General features: G+C 59.4%; 1 protein-coding gene across 1 annotated transcript in view; it reads right to left on the minus strand.

Annotated features, from left to right (window-relative positions):
• Positions 1-599: 599 nt before the first annotated feature.
• EEFSEC (eukaryotic elongation factor, selenocysteine-tRNA specific) overlaps positions 600-15,329 on the minus strand; it is a 248,410-nt gene continuing 233,680 nt past the window's right edge. Inside the window, exon 6 of the mRNA XM_032842773.1 lies at positions 600-1,058. Coding sequence (XP_032698664.1) covers positions 868-1,058 — 191 coding nt within the window. The 3' untranslated portion in view covers positions 600-867. The remainder of the gene's footprint in view (positions 1,059-15,329) is intronic.

The following is a 15,329-nucleotide window of genomic DNA, read 5'->3' on the forward strand; positions in this document are numbered from 1 at the left end:
CCGAACAACCCCATGAAGCAGCTGCTTCTGTAGCCATTTTATACGTGGGGGTGCCGAGGCACAGAGGTCAGGGGACTGGGCCAAGATCACACAAGCAGAGGAGCCAGAATGAACCAGGCAATGGCTCTGAGCACCTCCATCTACCACCCCACCCCGACTGTGGATCTGACCCCAGAATTAGTTCCTGTTTGGTGGTCCCTCTATGCCTGCTGGACGGGGGAGCAATCCCTCCAGCCAGCCTCTGACCTGATGCCCTGGCCCGATACCTCGTGGCTCCCCAGCACTCCACGGGGGCCCTTCCCGGCACAGCCCTTTCCGGACTTGGCGGTCCAGAGAACCCCCGTGTCCCTTAAGGCCCAGGAGACCCCCCCGGGGCCACCCAGCCTGGCCTAGGGGCCTGACACCCTGTGAACTCCTCAGCCCACTCCCACTGGGCTTTGAGTTCTGGTTCCTCCAGCTCTTCTCTGGGTGGGAAACTGCTTAACTCCCTTGATATTCCCCCCCAGGAACGGGCATGGGGGGCCCTTCCAGGTGAAATCACAGAGACCAGCAGAGCGGGCAGACGCCCTGGGGCATTTATTTGTAGGCGGATTTGTAGGATTAGCCCTCCCACAGCTGCCTGCGGGGCGACCTGGGAAACGCTGGCCCCCAGCAGCTCGGAGGGCACCAGGACAGACCCTCTGAGCCTCGGCCCTGAAGCCGCTGCTGCCTCGCTCCCCAGGCTCCTCACCGGGGCGTAGCGCCAGGCCCGGGGCCCGCATCTGCAGGGTCATGGGGAGGGATACACGAAAGGAGGGCGAGGCACATCTGGTCCGACGCGTGGCACTGCAGCCCAGCCCGGGGGCCTGGGCAAGGTCACAGGAACCCTCAGGGAGACTGGACCATGCGCTTGTGGGTGTCGAAGACGTAGCGCTTGAAGGACAGGCTGACGGCCACGTGCTGCGCAGGCTCGGGCCGCTCCGCCCCCTCCTCTGGCTTGGCGGCTTCTCCTCGGCCAGCCCGGCCCCGCTTCCTGAGGGTGGGCGTCAGCATCTTCTTGGACTCGGGGCTGAGGCCACCTGCAAGGCACGGAAAGAGCCCATTACTCTGCCACTCCCAGCCTGCTGCTCTCTGCCCTAGATGGGCACCCGCTCATGCTGGCCCATCTTCAAATCTCCTTCCCCCAACTCAGTGATACCCTCACTCTCTCCTAGGCCAGGCCAGGACCCCGGTGCCACTCTGGGCTCACTCCCTTCTGCCTCTGTGCCCAGCCAATGGACCCCCAAGTCCTAGGGTCCACTCTGCCACCTAAATCCCACATTCCAGCCCCTCCCCCACCATGCTGGTCCACGTCAGGGGCCTGTCCAGCTTGGAGCTCAGCAGGGGTCCCCACCTCCGTGTCCCAGTCCCCTGCCCACCCACCCACTCTGCACTCAGGCTCTATGCAGATCAGCCTCACACTTACTGGCCACGTCCTTCTCCTGCTCTAAATGGTCCTACTGTTTCCCAGGACGCTCACGCTAAAACACGTACACTGAAACTTGGCTTTTGAGTTTCCCTGGGCTAGGTGTTCTCCAACTGTCCCTGGAGATCCATTCTCTGCTCCTCTGTGTGCCTGGGAGGCGGACCTCTGCAGACAGCATATAGGCTCCTGTGCCCTCTGGCTGCTGGTTAGGTTCAGCCAGTGGGAGCCCCAACAGATCAGAGGGTGGGAGGAGAGAGCAGCTGGGGTGTTGATTCCTGTTCCCTAAAGCCGGCACTCCCGCTGGGGAGCCTTCTCCCTGGGCGTTCGCATACGCTGTCCCTCCATGCAGGGGTGGGAGCAGCCCCCACTGGTTTCCATCACATTTTACAGGCTCCTTTAAACCAGCGCCCTCTCGTAACTCCCTCCACTATGTACACCATACAGACTTTATGTTCATTCTCTTCAGGCAAATGACGGAGTGGAAATCAGACCCCTGCTAACACCCTAAAGCCAGCCCCAGCTCTTCTAGCTGCTTCACCCATTGCTTTTGTGCATTCCCTGCCGCCCCAAGGAACACATGACCATTCCTGGGCTCCCTGCAGTCGGGCTTACGAGCCTCTGCACAGGTTGTTCCCTCTGCCTGGAACGCGGTTCCCCACCCTGGCGACGGAAGAAGGCTCGCTCATCTCTGCGCACCTGGCTGCACTCCTGGAACACTAGGCTTTCTCTGGGGCTTGTCTTTTTGAGGAAACTGCTTGGTAGCAGCATGGCCCAGCGTCTTTGTGGGCTGCTGGCCAGGGTGAGAGACGGCTGCTTTGAGCACAGGCGGAAAGGCTCTGGCTCTAAGGCTGTGGCCAAGGCCTCAGACCAGCTTTGTAAAAGCAGAGCGCTCTGGAGCTGGCTGCTCACAACCCTGCTGAGGGAAGCCGGTGGGAGCAAGTTGGCAGGGCTGTGGTGGGGGTGAGCGGAGGGGGCGCTGTGAGACTGGCATGGGGCAAGGAGGCCCAGGGGGCGGCGGCTCCGGGAGCGACTACCGGGAGAGCTGGGTACACAGCCTTCATTCCTGGCCAGGGGCAAGTGAAGTGGAGCCCAGCCCACACTGTGCTTGCCAAGAGGGGTCCTGGCAGGCCTGCGTCCCCCCACTTCTTTCTAATATGCACAGAGGGGCTGTTTTGGCCAGTGGACCCAGAGGCTGAGTCCACAGCTGGTGGGAAGCGGGGGCTGGGCACCAGGCAGAGGGCTCCCTTCCCTGCGTGCCCTGCTGCACCAATCTGTGTCTGTCGGCGCCTGAAGGGCCTCGTCCTTCGGCCCAGTGTTGGCCGGGTGTTTGTGGTCTCCCCAGGAAGCCAGAAGTGGTGCTCTGGTGTCAGGCTTCAGTGCCTTTGCTTATCCTGTCCCCACCAGGTGGGGAGCTCTGGGTGGCTGGGGTATGTGGATTATCCCGTTTAGGCCAGGCACTCATGCGTGTTTGCTGAAGCCACCCCTTTTTCGTACAGAGCCCCCAGAAGGGCACGGACTGCCTCCAGGCCCCACAGTGAGGAAGAGCGAGGGTCTGGACTCTGGGCTTGCGGCTGCTGCTCCCCAGCCCATCACTCAGTGCGGGTCCACTTTGGCAGGGGAATACCTGCTGCGAGGGCACCGTGGAGGTTTAGAAAGGTGACCAGGAGGCTGCCTTGAGGGACACTGGAGAGTCAACCAGGGGTAGCTCTACCTTCTGGAAGGGGACTTGGTCTCCCTTCTACAGGCAAAGATGAGACTGCTGGTCTCTCAAAGCCTGCACCCCCAGGAAGGCCGGGACTCGTGGCTGATGTGGATGGAGCGCTGGGATGCTGGGGGCCTGTGGGACCTGGACCAAGTGGAGCCGTCCTCTGGCTGGGCAGCACGGTGTCCGATCGCAGGCTCCACACCCAGCGGGATAGTGCATCTCTGGAACGGGGCGTGGGAATGGCCCCGGGCCAGGCCCCCAAGCTAGCGCCAGGCCTGCAGGTATCTGCCTCCCGAGATCGGAGCCCCAGCCTTCCTTCTGCAAACAGAGAAGGTGGCTGGCACCAGACCCTGACAAATGGCACGGGCAGCCTGTCTCCCTCTGGTGCCAGGAGGTCTGATGGCTGAAGAGGCGCGGGGCTCCCCGGCGTCTGCGCGGGGCTGGGGAGACAGGTGTGGCCCAATCGGCGGTCCATCTCGCCCATGCTGGCTCTCGTTACACACCGGGCATACCTCACATGGCCCAAAGCAGGCAGACCCAGAAAATCTCTCTGGCACTGGCGAAGATGTGGCCATCGAACTGCTCTTCTGAGATGGTCAGGCTCATTTGCCTCTGCTCCATTTTGGGGTGGCCTGGACACAACTGTGGATTTGGAACAAATGTCCCCAGGAGCCACTCTGTTTTCTGCTGGCCTTTCTCCCCCTTAGCCAGACAGCCAATGGAGGGAAGCGAAGGGCAGATCGGGATATGGAGGGTCAGAGCTGCTGCCCTCACCAAGCTTCTCCCAACCTGGGCCTGCATCTTTCCCAGGGAAACATTCACACAGTGCTCCAGGACAGGAGACAAGGGTGGTGAGCACACAGACCAGGGCCTGGCCCCCGCGGAGTTTACAAGTCTCAGAAGGGGCAGAGAGGAAACAAGCCAGCAAGATAGACAGCTACCAAGGCGGTCAAGGAAGCAAAAGTGCCTTGTCACTGGGAGGGGAGGGTGGCCAGGTCCTGAGGGCCCAGGGCTGACTTTTCTGAGGAAGAGCTCTGAACGGCGCGGGGCGGGGGGATGCGATGGGGGGATGGGGGACTGGGGTGGGTGCAGGTGACAGGGACTGGCTACATGGAGATCCTGGGCAAGGGTCTGCAGGCAGAGGGAGTCTGAGTCCCCAGTACTGGCAGGGTAATGAGCATGATGCCTGAGGACAGAAGAGGACGTGTGGCTGCAGGCCAGTGGGGCTGCGGGGGGACCCCAGCTTACCATGTCCATGTAACACACCCTGTGTGCCAGACACCTCGGGCACCCAAACCAGGGAGGGTCCCAGAGACCTTGTCGGGTGGCTCAGAGTGGGGAGGAAGGCGGCCAAATGCCAACTGTCTCCCTGCCCGGCATCCCTCAGGGCCCCTGCAACTTCCTATAGGCTCAGGGACACAGGGGCAAGCAGGACCATCCTGCTCTCACAGAGCTACCGTCCTCTTTTAGGGACCTCCCTTTGAAGCACCCCCGGTAGGCACTTAGGTCTGGGAGCTATGTGTGGCCCCTCCTGGAATGGCCCCCAACGTGGGGAGCATGTTTGGAGCTCCTGGCTTCTGACTTCTGCACGCCTCTGCTCGGACGTGACCTGGCCCATATGTGTCCCCGAACCGTCCATTCCTTTCACCCCAACACACCAGCTGCATTCCCACGGCGGGGCCTTGGCATTCACGGGTTCCTCTGCTGGAAGATCGACCCCAGCAGTTCCACTGGCTCCCAGGCCCACCTCATTCTAATTGCTGTGCAAATGTCACCTCCCAGCGTGGCCTTCCTGACCACCTCACTCCAGCTGCCCTGACCCCTTCCACCCAGCTCTGTTTTTCCAATAGCTAAGGTCACCTTCCAACATACCGCTGTGAGTTTCTCATTCTGATGTCGGTCGTCTGCCCCGCCCAGACATGAGTTCTACCACCGCAGGGATTTTGTCTCTCTGTGCATAGCTGGAAGCCCAACATCGAGAAGGATCCTTGGCTCAGAGGAGGGCCTCAAAGAATACCACCAAGGAACAAACAGTGGCTACGAAGCTCTCACAGTGGTCTCCGCGTGGACCCAGCAACCCATTCCAGGCATTCAGTCCTAACGAGGACCTGAGATTTGTACACATAGATGTCCCCATGCATGCAGGCACTTAGCCCTCACAGCACAGTGTGGAAGACACTGAGGTCCAGGCCAGTAACCGGCCCCCAGTCACACAGGTCTGGAGAGGCAGAGCTGGGCTCGGTGAGGCGACCTGGTGCTGAGGTCTGGGTGCACCGTGGAGGCCTGTTAAGTTCCAGGGGCGCTGAGACCCGCAGCAGGGCAGTCAGGATAGGACTGGCATGTGTTTGCGGGGGCAAGATAGTCTATGAGATGAACTGACCCCTGAGAAGAGTTTAAAGTCACAAAGACAAACGTACGAGTTAACTGGGGAAAAAACCCCACAGGAATACAAACTGTTGGAAGATTTCTGCTCTAACTCCTGCACCCAGGCCCGGGCCCAGAGGAAGCACAGTGCCACCCCGCGCAGTCTGGCTGCCGGATGCGTGGGCACCTGGGGTGGCTGCGGGGAGGGTCACACGGCTCCAGGAGGATGGGCAGGGGAGGGAGGGGAGGGGGCGTCCCCCTCAGCCAGGTCTGCCTGCATGTCCTGGTTAAGGCTCTTAGAGCTGCTACTGTGGGCCAGGAAGCTCACTGCCATCTCTAGGCCAGAGGGGTCATCTCTGTAGCAATCTGGCCCTGCCTGCTGAAGGGTGGGCTGAGCACAACCTGGGGCCATACTCATGGCTCCTCCACAGCCGCCAGAAGCCCTTGGTTTCTGACGCTGGTGGGGGAGGGGAGGGGAGAGGGCACCAGCTTAGAGCATCGCCTTCCACAACCTAGGTCCACCCCCCACTCCCCGCCCTTGCTGCCCTGTCCTGGCGTAGGAGGCCTCTGGGGCACTCCCCAGGGGGCCCTTCTCTGTCGTCCTGTCCCCGGCCGTGGAGGAGTTGCTCGAAGGCTCGTGTGCAGCTCTGGACTGGGTTCCACCAAAAGGATAAAGTCTGTCTTCTTACTCGACATCCAAGACCCTGGGTCATCCAGTGTGTGTGCCTCCTTCTGCCCCTCACGCTCTTCTGACTCCCACTCCCACTCCCATTCTGCCAGGAGAAATTAAGCAGGGCCTCCAACTACCTCCCTTTGTGTGAAATGCTCTTCCCTGCCCTTCCTGTCTGGCTAATGCCTGCTCTGCCACTACCCCCATGGGAAGGCCTTCCTCACCTGCCTGGGCTGAGCAGGATCCCTCTTGGAACCCTACTTGGCATGTTTTTGCATGCCTCTCCCTCGTGGCCTGTAAGGGGGATTGGGAGGAGATGGTCCCTGCAGTGCCGGGCACAGGGCCTGGCAGACAGGCTCAGGGAGTGTTGGATGGATGAAGGCAAAGGGAAAGCGCTGGCCCAGGGGTGCAGGGCAGCAGAAGTAAAAACGCTCCCGCAGAGCCCGTGCCTCCGGGACTAGGAAATACCTGTCTGTGAGCTGGTGGCCCAAGGAGACGCCCAGGCTCAGACGATGGGCCCCCTGCCCCCTGTGACCCGGAGCCTGGCTCTGTACCTGGCGGGGTGTGCACGGAGTGAAACGAGCTATGTGTGTGACGTTCACACCGCGGCCCTTACTTCAGCACATGTCTCTGGCTCCTTCTCCCCAAACTTCAGGATTCTTGGGAGCTGGGCTGCCCTGCTCCATTCCCCAGCAAGCCCGGAGCCAGGATGCAGTGGGGGTGGGCCGGCATGACCCCCGGGGTGACGCTGTTGGTCGTGGCTTTCCTTGAGGACACTCTCCCAGGGCCGGGCTGGCCTTTCTCACTGAGCGCCAGCTCCACACAAAGGCACAGTGGGCTGGAGGCTGCTGGGTCTTGGCTTGGGCCAGGGGTAATCAGGGAAGAATGCGGGAAGCACAACTGTTTCCCAAGGCCTGGCCGCGGGTGCCGCCCCGACATGGCCATCAAAGGCCGGCAAATTGCCTCCAATTGCTGGCGTCGCTTTCATGTTGGGGGCCAGACTGGAAGAGGGGCCTCCACGCTGGTGGGCGGCTTGCACCCCCCAGTGGGAACGGAGCCCTTGCAAGCAGCTTGGGGTCATGGGCCCCCTTGGTGGCCCCATGGGGCTGTAGCCAAGTCCAGCCACTCCGGCTTCCCCTCCTGGAACAAGCAGCTTTGGAAAGAGCCGAGATGACAGGGTGGAAAGAGAGCGGGGGCAAGGGGCGGGGGGGGCCCTTTCTGGGGTCAGCATCCTGGTGATGATGGATGGCCTGGGGAGCTCAGAGGGACATGCCTGGCAGCTGGGCTGGGCTGACACTGCGGGTGGCTGGGATGGATGGCTGTGGAGGGCCTCGAACCCAGCCAGTCCCGGAGTCCAGACTGGGTGCTCGGCCTGTGAGTAGGAGGGATAGGCTGCCCGAAGGAGGGAACCCATCAGCGAGGCTGAGCTTCCTCAAACAGCACGGCTGTTCCATCACCCAGTGGGCTGCAGGGTCAAACTTCACCCGAAGGAACAGGGGTCTCTGCCTGCCCTCCCTGTTCACGAAGCTGCCGGAGAGGTCACAGGTGGTCACGGGAGGTATGGGCGGCATGGCGCTTCAGAGGTCTCATTGGGCAGGATGGATGCCTGAGGGGGAGGCTGGGCAGTAGGGCCCCTTTGTGTCTGCCTCACACAGGGCTGTTGTGGCCGCACTTGCCCACAGCCCCACAGCAGTTGGTGGTGGTGCTGAGATTTGAACCCAGATGCCTCCATAAGCCAGTGGCCTAGAGTGGCACAGGCCCTGTACCAGCTTGGTTCCGACCATGCCAGGGGAGAGGAGAGGCCCAAGGAGGACAGGGAACCTGGTTTTTGGCACAAGGCCCAGAGGCGAGCTGGCATTCAGAGGGCCTACAGAGGGGAGAATGGCCGGGAGGGCAGCCCTTGGGGACACTAGTCAGTGGGCTCCCTTTGCGCAGGTCCCTGATCTCATCTGTGAGAGGTGCTAGTGACACCTTTCTGCCTAGTGGCTAACGGAACCTTCCCACCTCTTTTCACCAGCCCTGATTTTCCCGCATTTATCCGGGGGAGCGCAAGCCTTGAATGCGCTGGTTGGGGCTGGGAAAGCTGCCTGGTTTTCTCTCCTTTCTCTTCCTGCTATGGATCCCGTATGTAAACAAAGATGCAATTTGCTTTAAAAAGATAAGGTGATTAAGTTTTTATCAGACATGTATTCCGCTGTCCCAGCAACAAAGGGAATTAGGGGAAGGCGGGCGACAGAACAGGCCCTTTATTGGAATCGCGCTCTTTCCAAGGCTCTCGAGCGCACACTCGACGGGCTCCTCGCGGACCCTTTGATTGGGTGGAGGCGAGGCAATGGGCGCCCGCACCCCCATTTTGATGTCTTAATGTTGCCTAATTCCTCCTTTAATTTATATTAAGCTTCTTAGCAGCAATGATGAATTCTTCAAAAACAAAAAAGGACCCTTTGCACAAATCTTTCCCACACCATGTAAATTGAAATTATAATGCAGTCAAGCCTTTGGAGATTGGGGGTGCATGGGGAGGGAAACCCAGAGCATTATGGGGAAGGAAGGATTTTGTTTTAAGGCAAAAACAAAACCAGTCTGAGAAAGGAAATGACTTGGTCTCGAGGATCAGAGGATCCATGATTAGATGGGCAGTCCAGGTGGAGGAAAGTCTGCTGTCACACAGGGGGAGAGTGAGGGGGCGGTTGGGGGGCATTCTAAACTACTCAACACCACGTGATGTTGGCTCCCACTTGTTCCTTCCAGGGGCGGCCCAGTGCCGGCATGATTCCTGCTCACTTGGGGTATGGTCTCATCCCCCTAAAGTGACTGTGGGTGTGGTCACCGAGGCTTGTCCTGCCTGCCGCCCGGGATGGACTCTATATCCCACCTAGGGCATTCCTCGTGTGCAGCCCAGAAGCTCAGGCAGGGCTCAAACCCTTGCTTGAGTCTGCACAGCGCTGGCTGGCGTGGCACTCCACGAGAGCCCCTTCCCTCAGGGATCCCCCAGGCCCTGCAGGAGCAGGATGCTGCCACTGGGGCCTGGGTGCTGGCCTCCTGGCATGAGTTGCCATGCTGCTCTCCTGCCAGTGCCATCTTCTGATCTGCTTGTGGGTCTCCTGCTGAAGAGATCTTTCTGGAACAAAACCTGATCATTGGGGCGCCTGGGTGGCTCAGTGGGTTAAGCCTCTGCCTTCGGCTCAGGTCATAATCTCAGGACCCTGAGATTGAGCCCCACATCGGGCTCTCTGCTCAGCAGGGAGCCTGCTTCCCCTCCTCTCTCTGCCTGCCTCTCTGCCTACTTGTGATCTCTCTCTGTCAAATAAATAAATAAAATCTTTAATAATAAAAAAAGAAAACCTGATCATCCCTCCCAGTTCAAAATCTTCAGCCATTCCTCAGGCAAGGGTCCAAATTCCTCTAGCCTAGCTCCTCCCAAACTACCTCCTGCAGACACAGTGTGTCCTCACCTCCATCACTCACCCCTACATAGGGCTCCCCATTTACCCTGCCCTGGCTCTTCCCGGTGCTCTCTCATCTTGGGGTGAGCTGCAACACTTGTCTACCTGGCAAACCTCACTCCTTTGGTTTCTCGGCCAAAGGCTTAGTTAGCATCTTGGCTCGGCCTCCTGTGATGCGGTCCAGATCTCTCTCCTCCAAGAAGACCACAGCCTTCCACACGGCTTCAAGTCCAGACCCTGTGTCCTCAGGAGACAGGTGCAGCCTACAGCAGTGGCTGGCAGTTCCAGGAAGGGGTGCTACTGGGGACCCGAGCCCGCCTGCACTCTGCCTCATCTATCAGTGGGCTGGGCCCTGACAGCTGGCTCTCTCCCAAGGGTGACCCCCCCTCCCGCCCACCGAGGGTCAGAGTTCACCCCCCTGTCCGTCTGGCTCCTAATCACCCACCCACTGCTGGGCAACCGAGTCAGGCCCTGTTAATCTGTGGGAGGCTTGGGGAGCGGGAGGTTGGCCAACTGCCAGCCGGGCTGCTTGAGGAGGCAAGAATGCGCTGGCGCTTTCCTTCCGAACGTGTCACAATTGCCTAGATCTAGAGACCTGCGCCTCAGCACCCAGGGGACCTGGACCCTAGTCCCAAGCCCTACGCTCACGCTCCCCATCAGCACAGGGGGTATAACCACGTGGGTGGGGACCTGACTGTTCAAAGGGAATGCACCAAGTGCTCCATGAGTGGGGGTGTGCCAGACATGGAGGGCAGGGGCGGGGTATGGCGCTGGGGACTGAAGCCTGGGGATGGAGCTGAGCTGTCTCTGAATGGCAGTTTCTGGAAGGAGATCCTGGACAGTAGTGTCCACAGGGACTCCTGGCTGGCCCTCTAGGCTGTCTGACAAAGCTTCTAGGTGGGGAAGCAGGAGTGAGGCAGGCTTCACAGGTCAGTGGCTGGGTAGGGGACGGGCTAGGTCATCTGCCTCCACCTCTGTCACCACTGTCACAGGACACTAGTGTCCTCCTCAACACACCACCCAGCCAGGTGGGTTCAGATGGCATCTCACTCAAGCTTCCAGATCTCCTGTAAGTCATTTTCTAGGCAGGGAAGCTGACTGCCCAAGGTCACACGGCTGGCAAATGGGGAGTAGGACTTCGCATTCAAGCCTGTGGCTTTACAAAGCTGTCCACCTGCTGCTGGCCTGAGAGTCTAGCCATGGGCCTGGCCACCCCAGGGCCCTGCTATTTCTCACTGGCAACAAAGGAACAGGGACGGCCATGCCATGGGTGGGGGTGGGGCACAGGGAGCTGAGGCTACTGCCACTGAGTGTGGGGAGGAGATGGCAAAAGGCAAGGGCACTGGCATGACTGGGAACCACTCTGACTTGGGCAGTAGGCACCTCCCAGCCTGGGGCAATGTGGGCGGGGCCAGGTGGGGCCCTTCTCTCCAGAGACTTCCAGGGATTCTTACATGCCTGTCTGTTCTGGGTTCCAACAGCGGGGACTGCTGGAACTTGGCCCACTGCCTTGACAGATTCTGAGGGTGGCCTAGATGGCAGAGAGGGGATCTGAAGTAGAAAGACCATCTTGTGTGAGGCTCGCCTAGCCCAACTGGCCCCCCAAACGGGCACCAGCCAGTTCTCAATAATCATGAAGGGAACAGCAGTGGTAAGCCTAGCTAGCACTCACTCTGCCTTTATCATGTGCCAGGCCCCACTCAGAGTGCTTCTGTACATGCTGCTCCTCCACTTCTCAACTGCTCCCTGGGTGCTGACTCCATTTATACACACAGAAGAAACAGAGGCACAGAGAGAGTTAGTACGAGTCCAACATCATACAGCAAAGATGTGGCAGGCTGAGCTCAAGCTTTCAGTCCAGCTTCAGGCCCTGTTGCACCACGTGCTGGTGCCCCTGGGACCACCCTCAGGTCCTGGGCCTGCCCCCACATGGCCTCTGTCATGGTTGTCCATGAGCTCACTTCCCTGACTGTGACTCTCTCTGAGGACAGAGATTAGATCCCAGAGCCTGGCACGGTGCCTGGCCAGGGAAGGATTAGAAAAGCACTTTTCCATACCTTAACCTGTGCAAAGAGGACACAGTATCTACTCCCAAGAAGCTGAGGCCCAGGGATCCGGAATGATTCACCCAAGGTCACAGAGCTAGTGGCAAACAAGTGACCACACACTGTCATTACTACTTGGATCCTGAGCTCTTTTACAAAGGTAGCCGGAGGAGACGGGTCCCCCTTCTTCCAGACGGCACTCCAGAATGTCACCCTCCTGCTGGTACAGACGATGAGCCTGACTTTGCCAGTGATGTGCACACGCATACGCACGCACCCACGCACGCACAAGCATGCACACATGTATGAACACACACACAAGCCTCTGGACCGAGAGACGCCCTGGAGGGTGGGATCTGTTCCTCTGGTGGGTTCTGTTTAGTTCCCCGAACACAATGGCCACCGAGTCAGTCTAGGTAATTGTCAGAGGACCGTGACCAGGGCCAGGAGCTTTCCTAGAGACAGGCTTCAGTGAGAGTGGGGCAGGCAGGGGAGACGGCCCAGGTCTGGACACCGGGCCAGGGGACATGGTGGCCTTACTGCCCTGCTCTGAGTGTCAGTGTCCTCCTCAGTCAGGATGAGGAATGACCCGAGTAAGGCCGACGGCGGGAGCTGCCTCCAGGAGACCAGCGGCTGCTCCTGGACTCTAACCTATCCCTCCACGGAGACCTGGATTTGCCCCTCGTGCAGGTGCCCTTCTCCATGGATGGCCCCTTGAGGCCGGCCGTGGGGGAGGGGCACGGTTCCCAGTGGCCCTCATGGAGATGGTCGCTGCCACCAAGGGAGCTGAATTTTAATACTCCAAACACTCACTCCCTAAATGTGTACACTCTTTAACAGCAGTTAATCTTCAATTAAAATACCTAGAGCAGAAACTAAGATAACTGGTTTAAAAGGTAGAGCTTATTGACAATAAAAGTCTTCTTCGTATTGCTTTTCTTAAAAAAAAAATTCCACATATTAAAAATGTCATTTTTATGACTTGGGAAAAAAAAAACCTCATCCAGAATAATGAAGGCGAACAAAGGCCCGGGGAGCAGTCATCTTCCAGGGCCCATATGCGGCGTCCTGATTACTGTATCAGCCCTGTTTCCAGAGCAGAGAGAGAGGCGGGCGGGCGCTGGGGCTGGCTGTCCTCTCTGGCTGACAGGCAAGGGCGGGTAGGGAGCTTCGGGCGTCCCTATCCACACTCTTGATTTGACAGCTGTGGGCTCCGAGGGTTCACCCCCTCCTCGACCTGTGAAGACTGGAGCCGGGGTGAGCACAGGCGTGCCCACGCTTCCACACGGGCACACAGGGCTGTGAGCACACGCATGTCCCCTTGCAGCTGGGTCCCAGACTTGGCTGCCTGACCACCCACCTGCCACACCAACACCCAGTGTGCCCTCAAAGGCCAGCTGGACCCTTAGTACGTGCACATGGTGGCCAGTTGGTGGCTCTCTGCTGTGTACAGTGGGCACCAGAACCTGGGCCAGCTCAAACCCCTTCCACCCTCATGCCCACATGACTGCATGGGTCCCCAGTGCCCTGTGCAGGACCTGGCACGGAACAGGCGCCCACAACTGGCATTGCTGACTTAGTCCCACCTTGTCCTGGTCCTTTTCCCCCTGCATTTTATACCATAGCCGTCTCTGGATTGCTGGCCATCACTACTGGCCCGGGGGCTCTCGGCAGGCACGACAGGGATGGGGTGCCCTCCTGCGGCTCTGTGCAACCCCATGCACCTGCTAACAGGCTGGTGTGGACCCTCGTCTACTGCTGTGTGTTCTCCTTCTTCCCAAACAGCGTCTCTGGCTCTGCCCTGGGCAGGATTTAATCACTTGGAGGCCATGGGGCTCAGATCCTTCATCAGAGCCTGGGGGGAGGTTATGTTCCATCTGGGAGGCCTCCCCTCTCCTGAGTCTGGCTCTGGCTTGGGGTACCTCCAACCAAGTGTTCCTCCATCCTCAGGAGCCTGGTGGGCCTGAGGTTGGGCACAGCACTGATGGATCTGAGCTCGTATCCGTGGTGGGTCTCTGTGCCAGTAGGAACACGTGAGGGGTTCCGCCTGGGAAGGGGAGCATGTGTATCACAGAACAGCCGTCACCATGGTCCATTTCCCAGGCATGGTCCTGTACCACAGCCAGCCATCGGAAGGTCCCTGGGCCAGGAGCTCTGGGCTCTGCAGGGTACTTGGGAGATGGCCCCATAAACCTCAGTTTCCATGACTGTGAAATGAGCCAAGTGACCCCCTGCTCTAGCAGGGAGCAGGGAAGAGCCCCTCAGAGAGGCTGTGAGCAGATGTGGCTCAGAGCCCCAGAGAGCCGGGCACAGGAAGGGGCCCTGCCGATGAGGCCGTGTCTTTCCCAGCCTTGGGAACGACACCTTCATCTGCTTTGTTTTTTTCAGAGAAAGTCTGTGGGGGCCTTAAATATCAGGTGCCGGGGCTATTGGTGCTGGGGAGTGAGCTGCCACATACCGCTCTGGGCACATGGGTGCGTGTCCACCACACACGTGCACCTGTGTGGTTGTGATGGCAGGAGCCGAGGTGGCCTGAGGTTGGCTCTGAGGAAGCTCCTCTTCTCTGAAGACCTGACGGACCAGGAGAAACCCAGGGCACCAGGAGATGGAAAGTGCTGGTGAGACTCACCACCCCCTTCTTGGATCCCAGCACCCCCACACCAGCCAGGGGCACTCAGCGCCCTGTAAAGAGCAAGCCTGGGCCGGGTCGCCCCAGCATCTTGTGTCACCCTCCAATAAGTAGGTGGGGCACAGGTGTGGTCACTGGTGTGGCTGGGGGCGTAACAGTTGAGCAGAAGGGCCTGGGCACTCAGAGAGTGAGGGGGCCTCCATTATGTGGCCCGGCTCTGCCCGAAGCCCACAGCCATGCTGGCCGGGGCACAGAGCTGGGCAAGGTCGCAGGGCAGCGGGCATACGGCCTAGTGTCTCAAGGGTGGAGGCACTTCTGAGGGTCACCTGAGGAGGTCAGGCCAACCCAGAAGGGGTGGGGGCCCTTCTGCCTCTTGGGCAGATGGAGGAAGACGGTGCCGTGAGATGGGCAGAACTTGGGGCTGGAGACAACTTCATTTCTGACCCTTTGGAAGCAATGAGCACATCAGCGGCCATAGTCTTCAGAGATGACATGGAGCTCAGGAGTCTGCACAAGGTATGCAGTTTGTTCGTGCATTTACTCGATCGTATTTATGGAGTGCCTACCCCGTGTCAGGCACTGTACTGGGTACTGGGCCTGGCACAGCTTACTTTCCAGTGGGGAGACACACCACTCGACCCCATGAAAATGGCTGGCCACGGTGCTGATGGTGCTTGGCAGGAGGGCAGGGAGCTCTGCGGCTCTACAGACCGGGGCCAGCTGTCTCTCTAGGGACCAGGCACCGGAGCCAAATGAATGAACATTCTGGTCAGGTTTCTGAATCTGACAGAGGTCTGCGCATGCCACTCTTGCTTCTCTGGTAGTCAGAGAAGTTCTAACCCTTCTAAGGTCCCCAAACACAGAGAGAAGGGAGGAAAAGTTCCCCGAGGCCCCTCCGCATCTGAAATGAGTGACCCGGACGTCTCTGTGCCACCGAGTCAATCTTGCTGCTCCTGCCCATGGCCGCTCCCCTCCGCCTCGGGGTAAAATCAAATCAAAATTGCACGGGCTCCCATGGGCTCCACG

Source organism: Lontra canadensis, unplaced genomic scaffold, assembly GCF_010015895.1.
Source record: "Lontra canadensis isolate GAN:19392208 unplaced genomic scaffold, GSC_riverotter_1.0 scaffold133, whole genome shotgun sequence".
NCBI lineage: Eukaryota > Metazoa > Chordata > Mammalia > Carnivora > Mustelidae > Lontra > Lontra canadensis.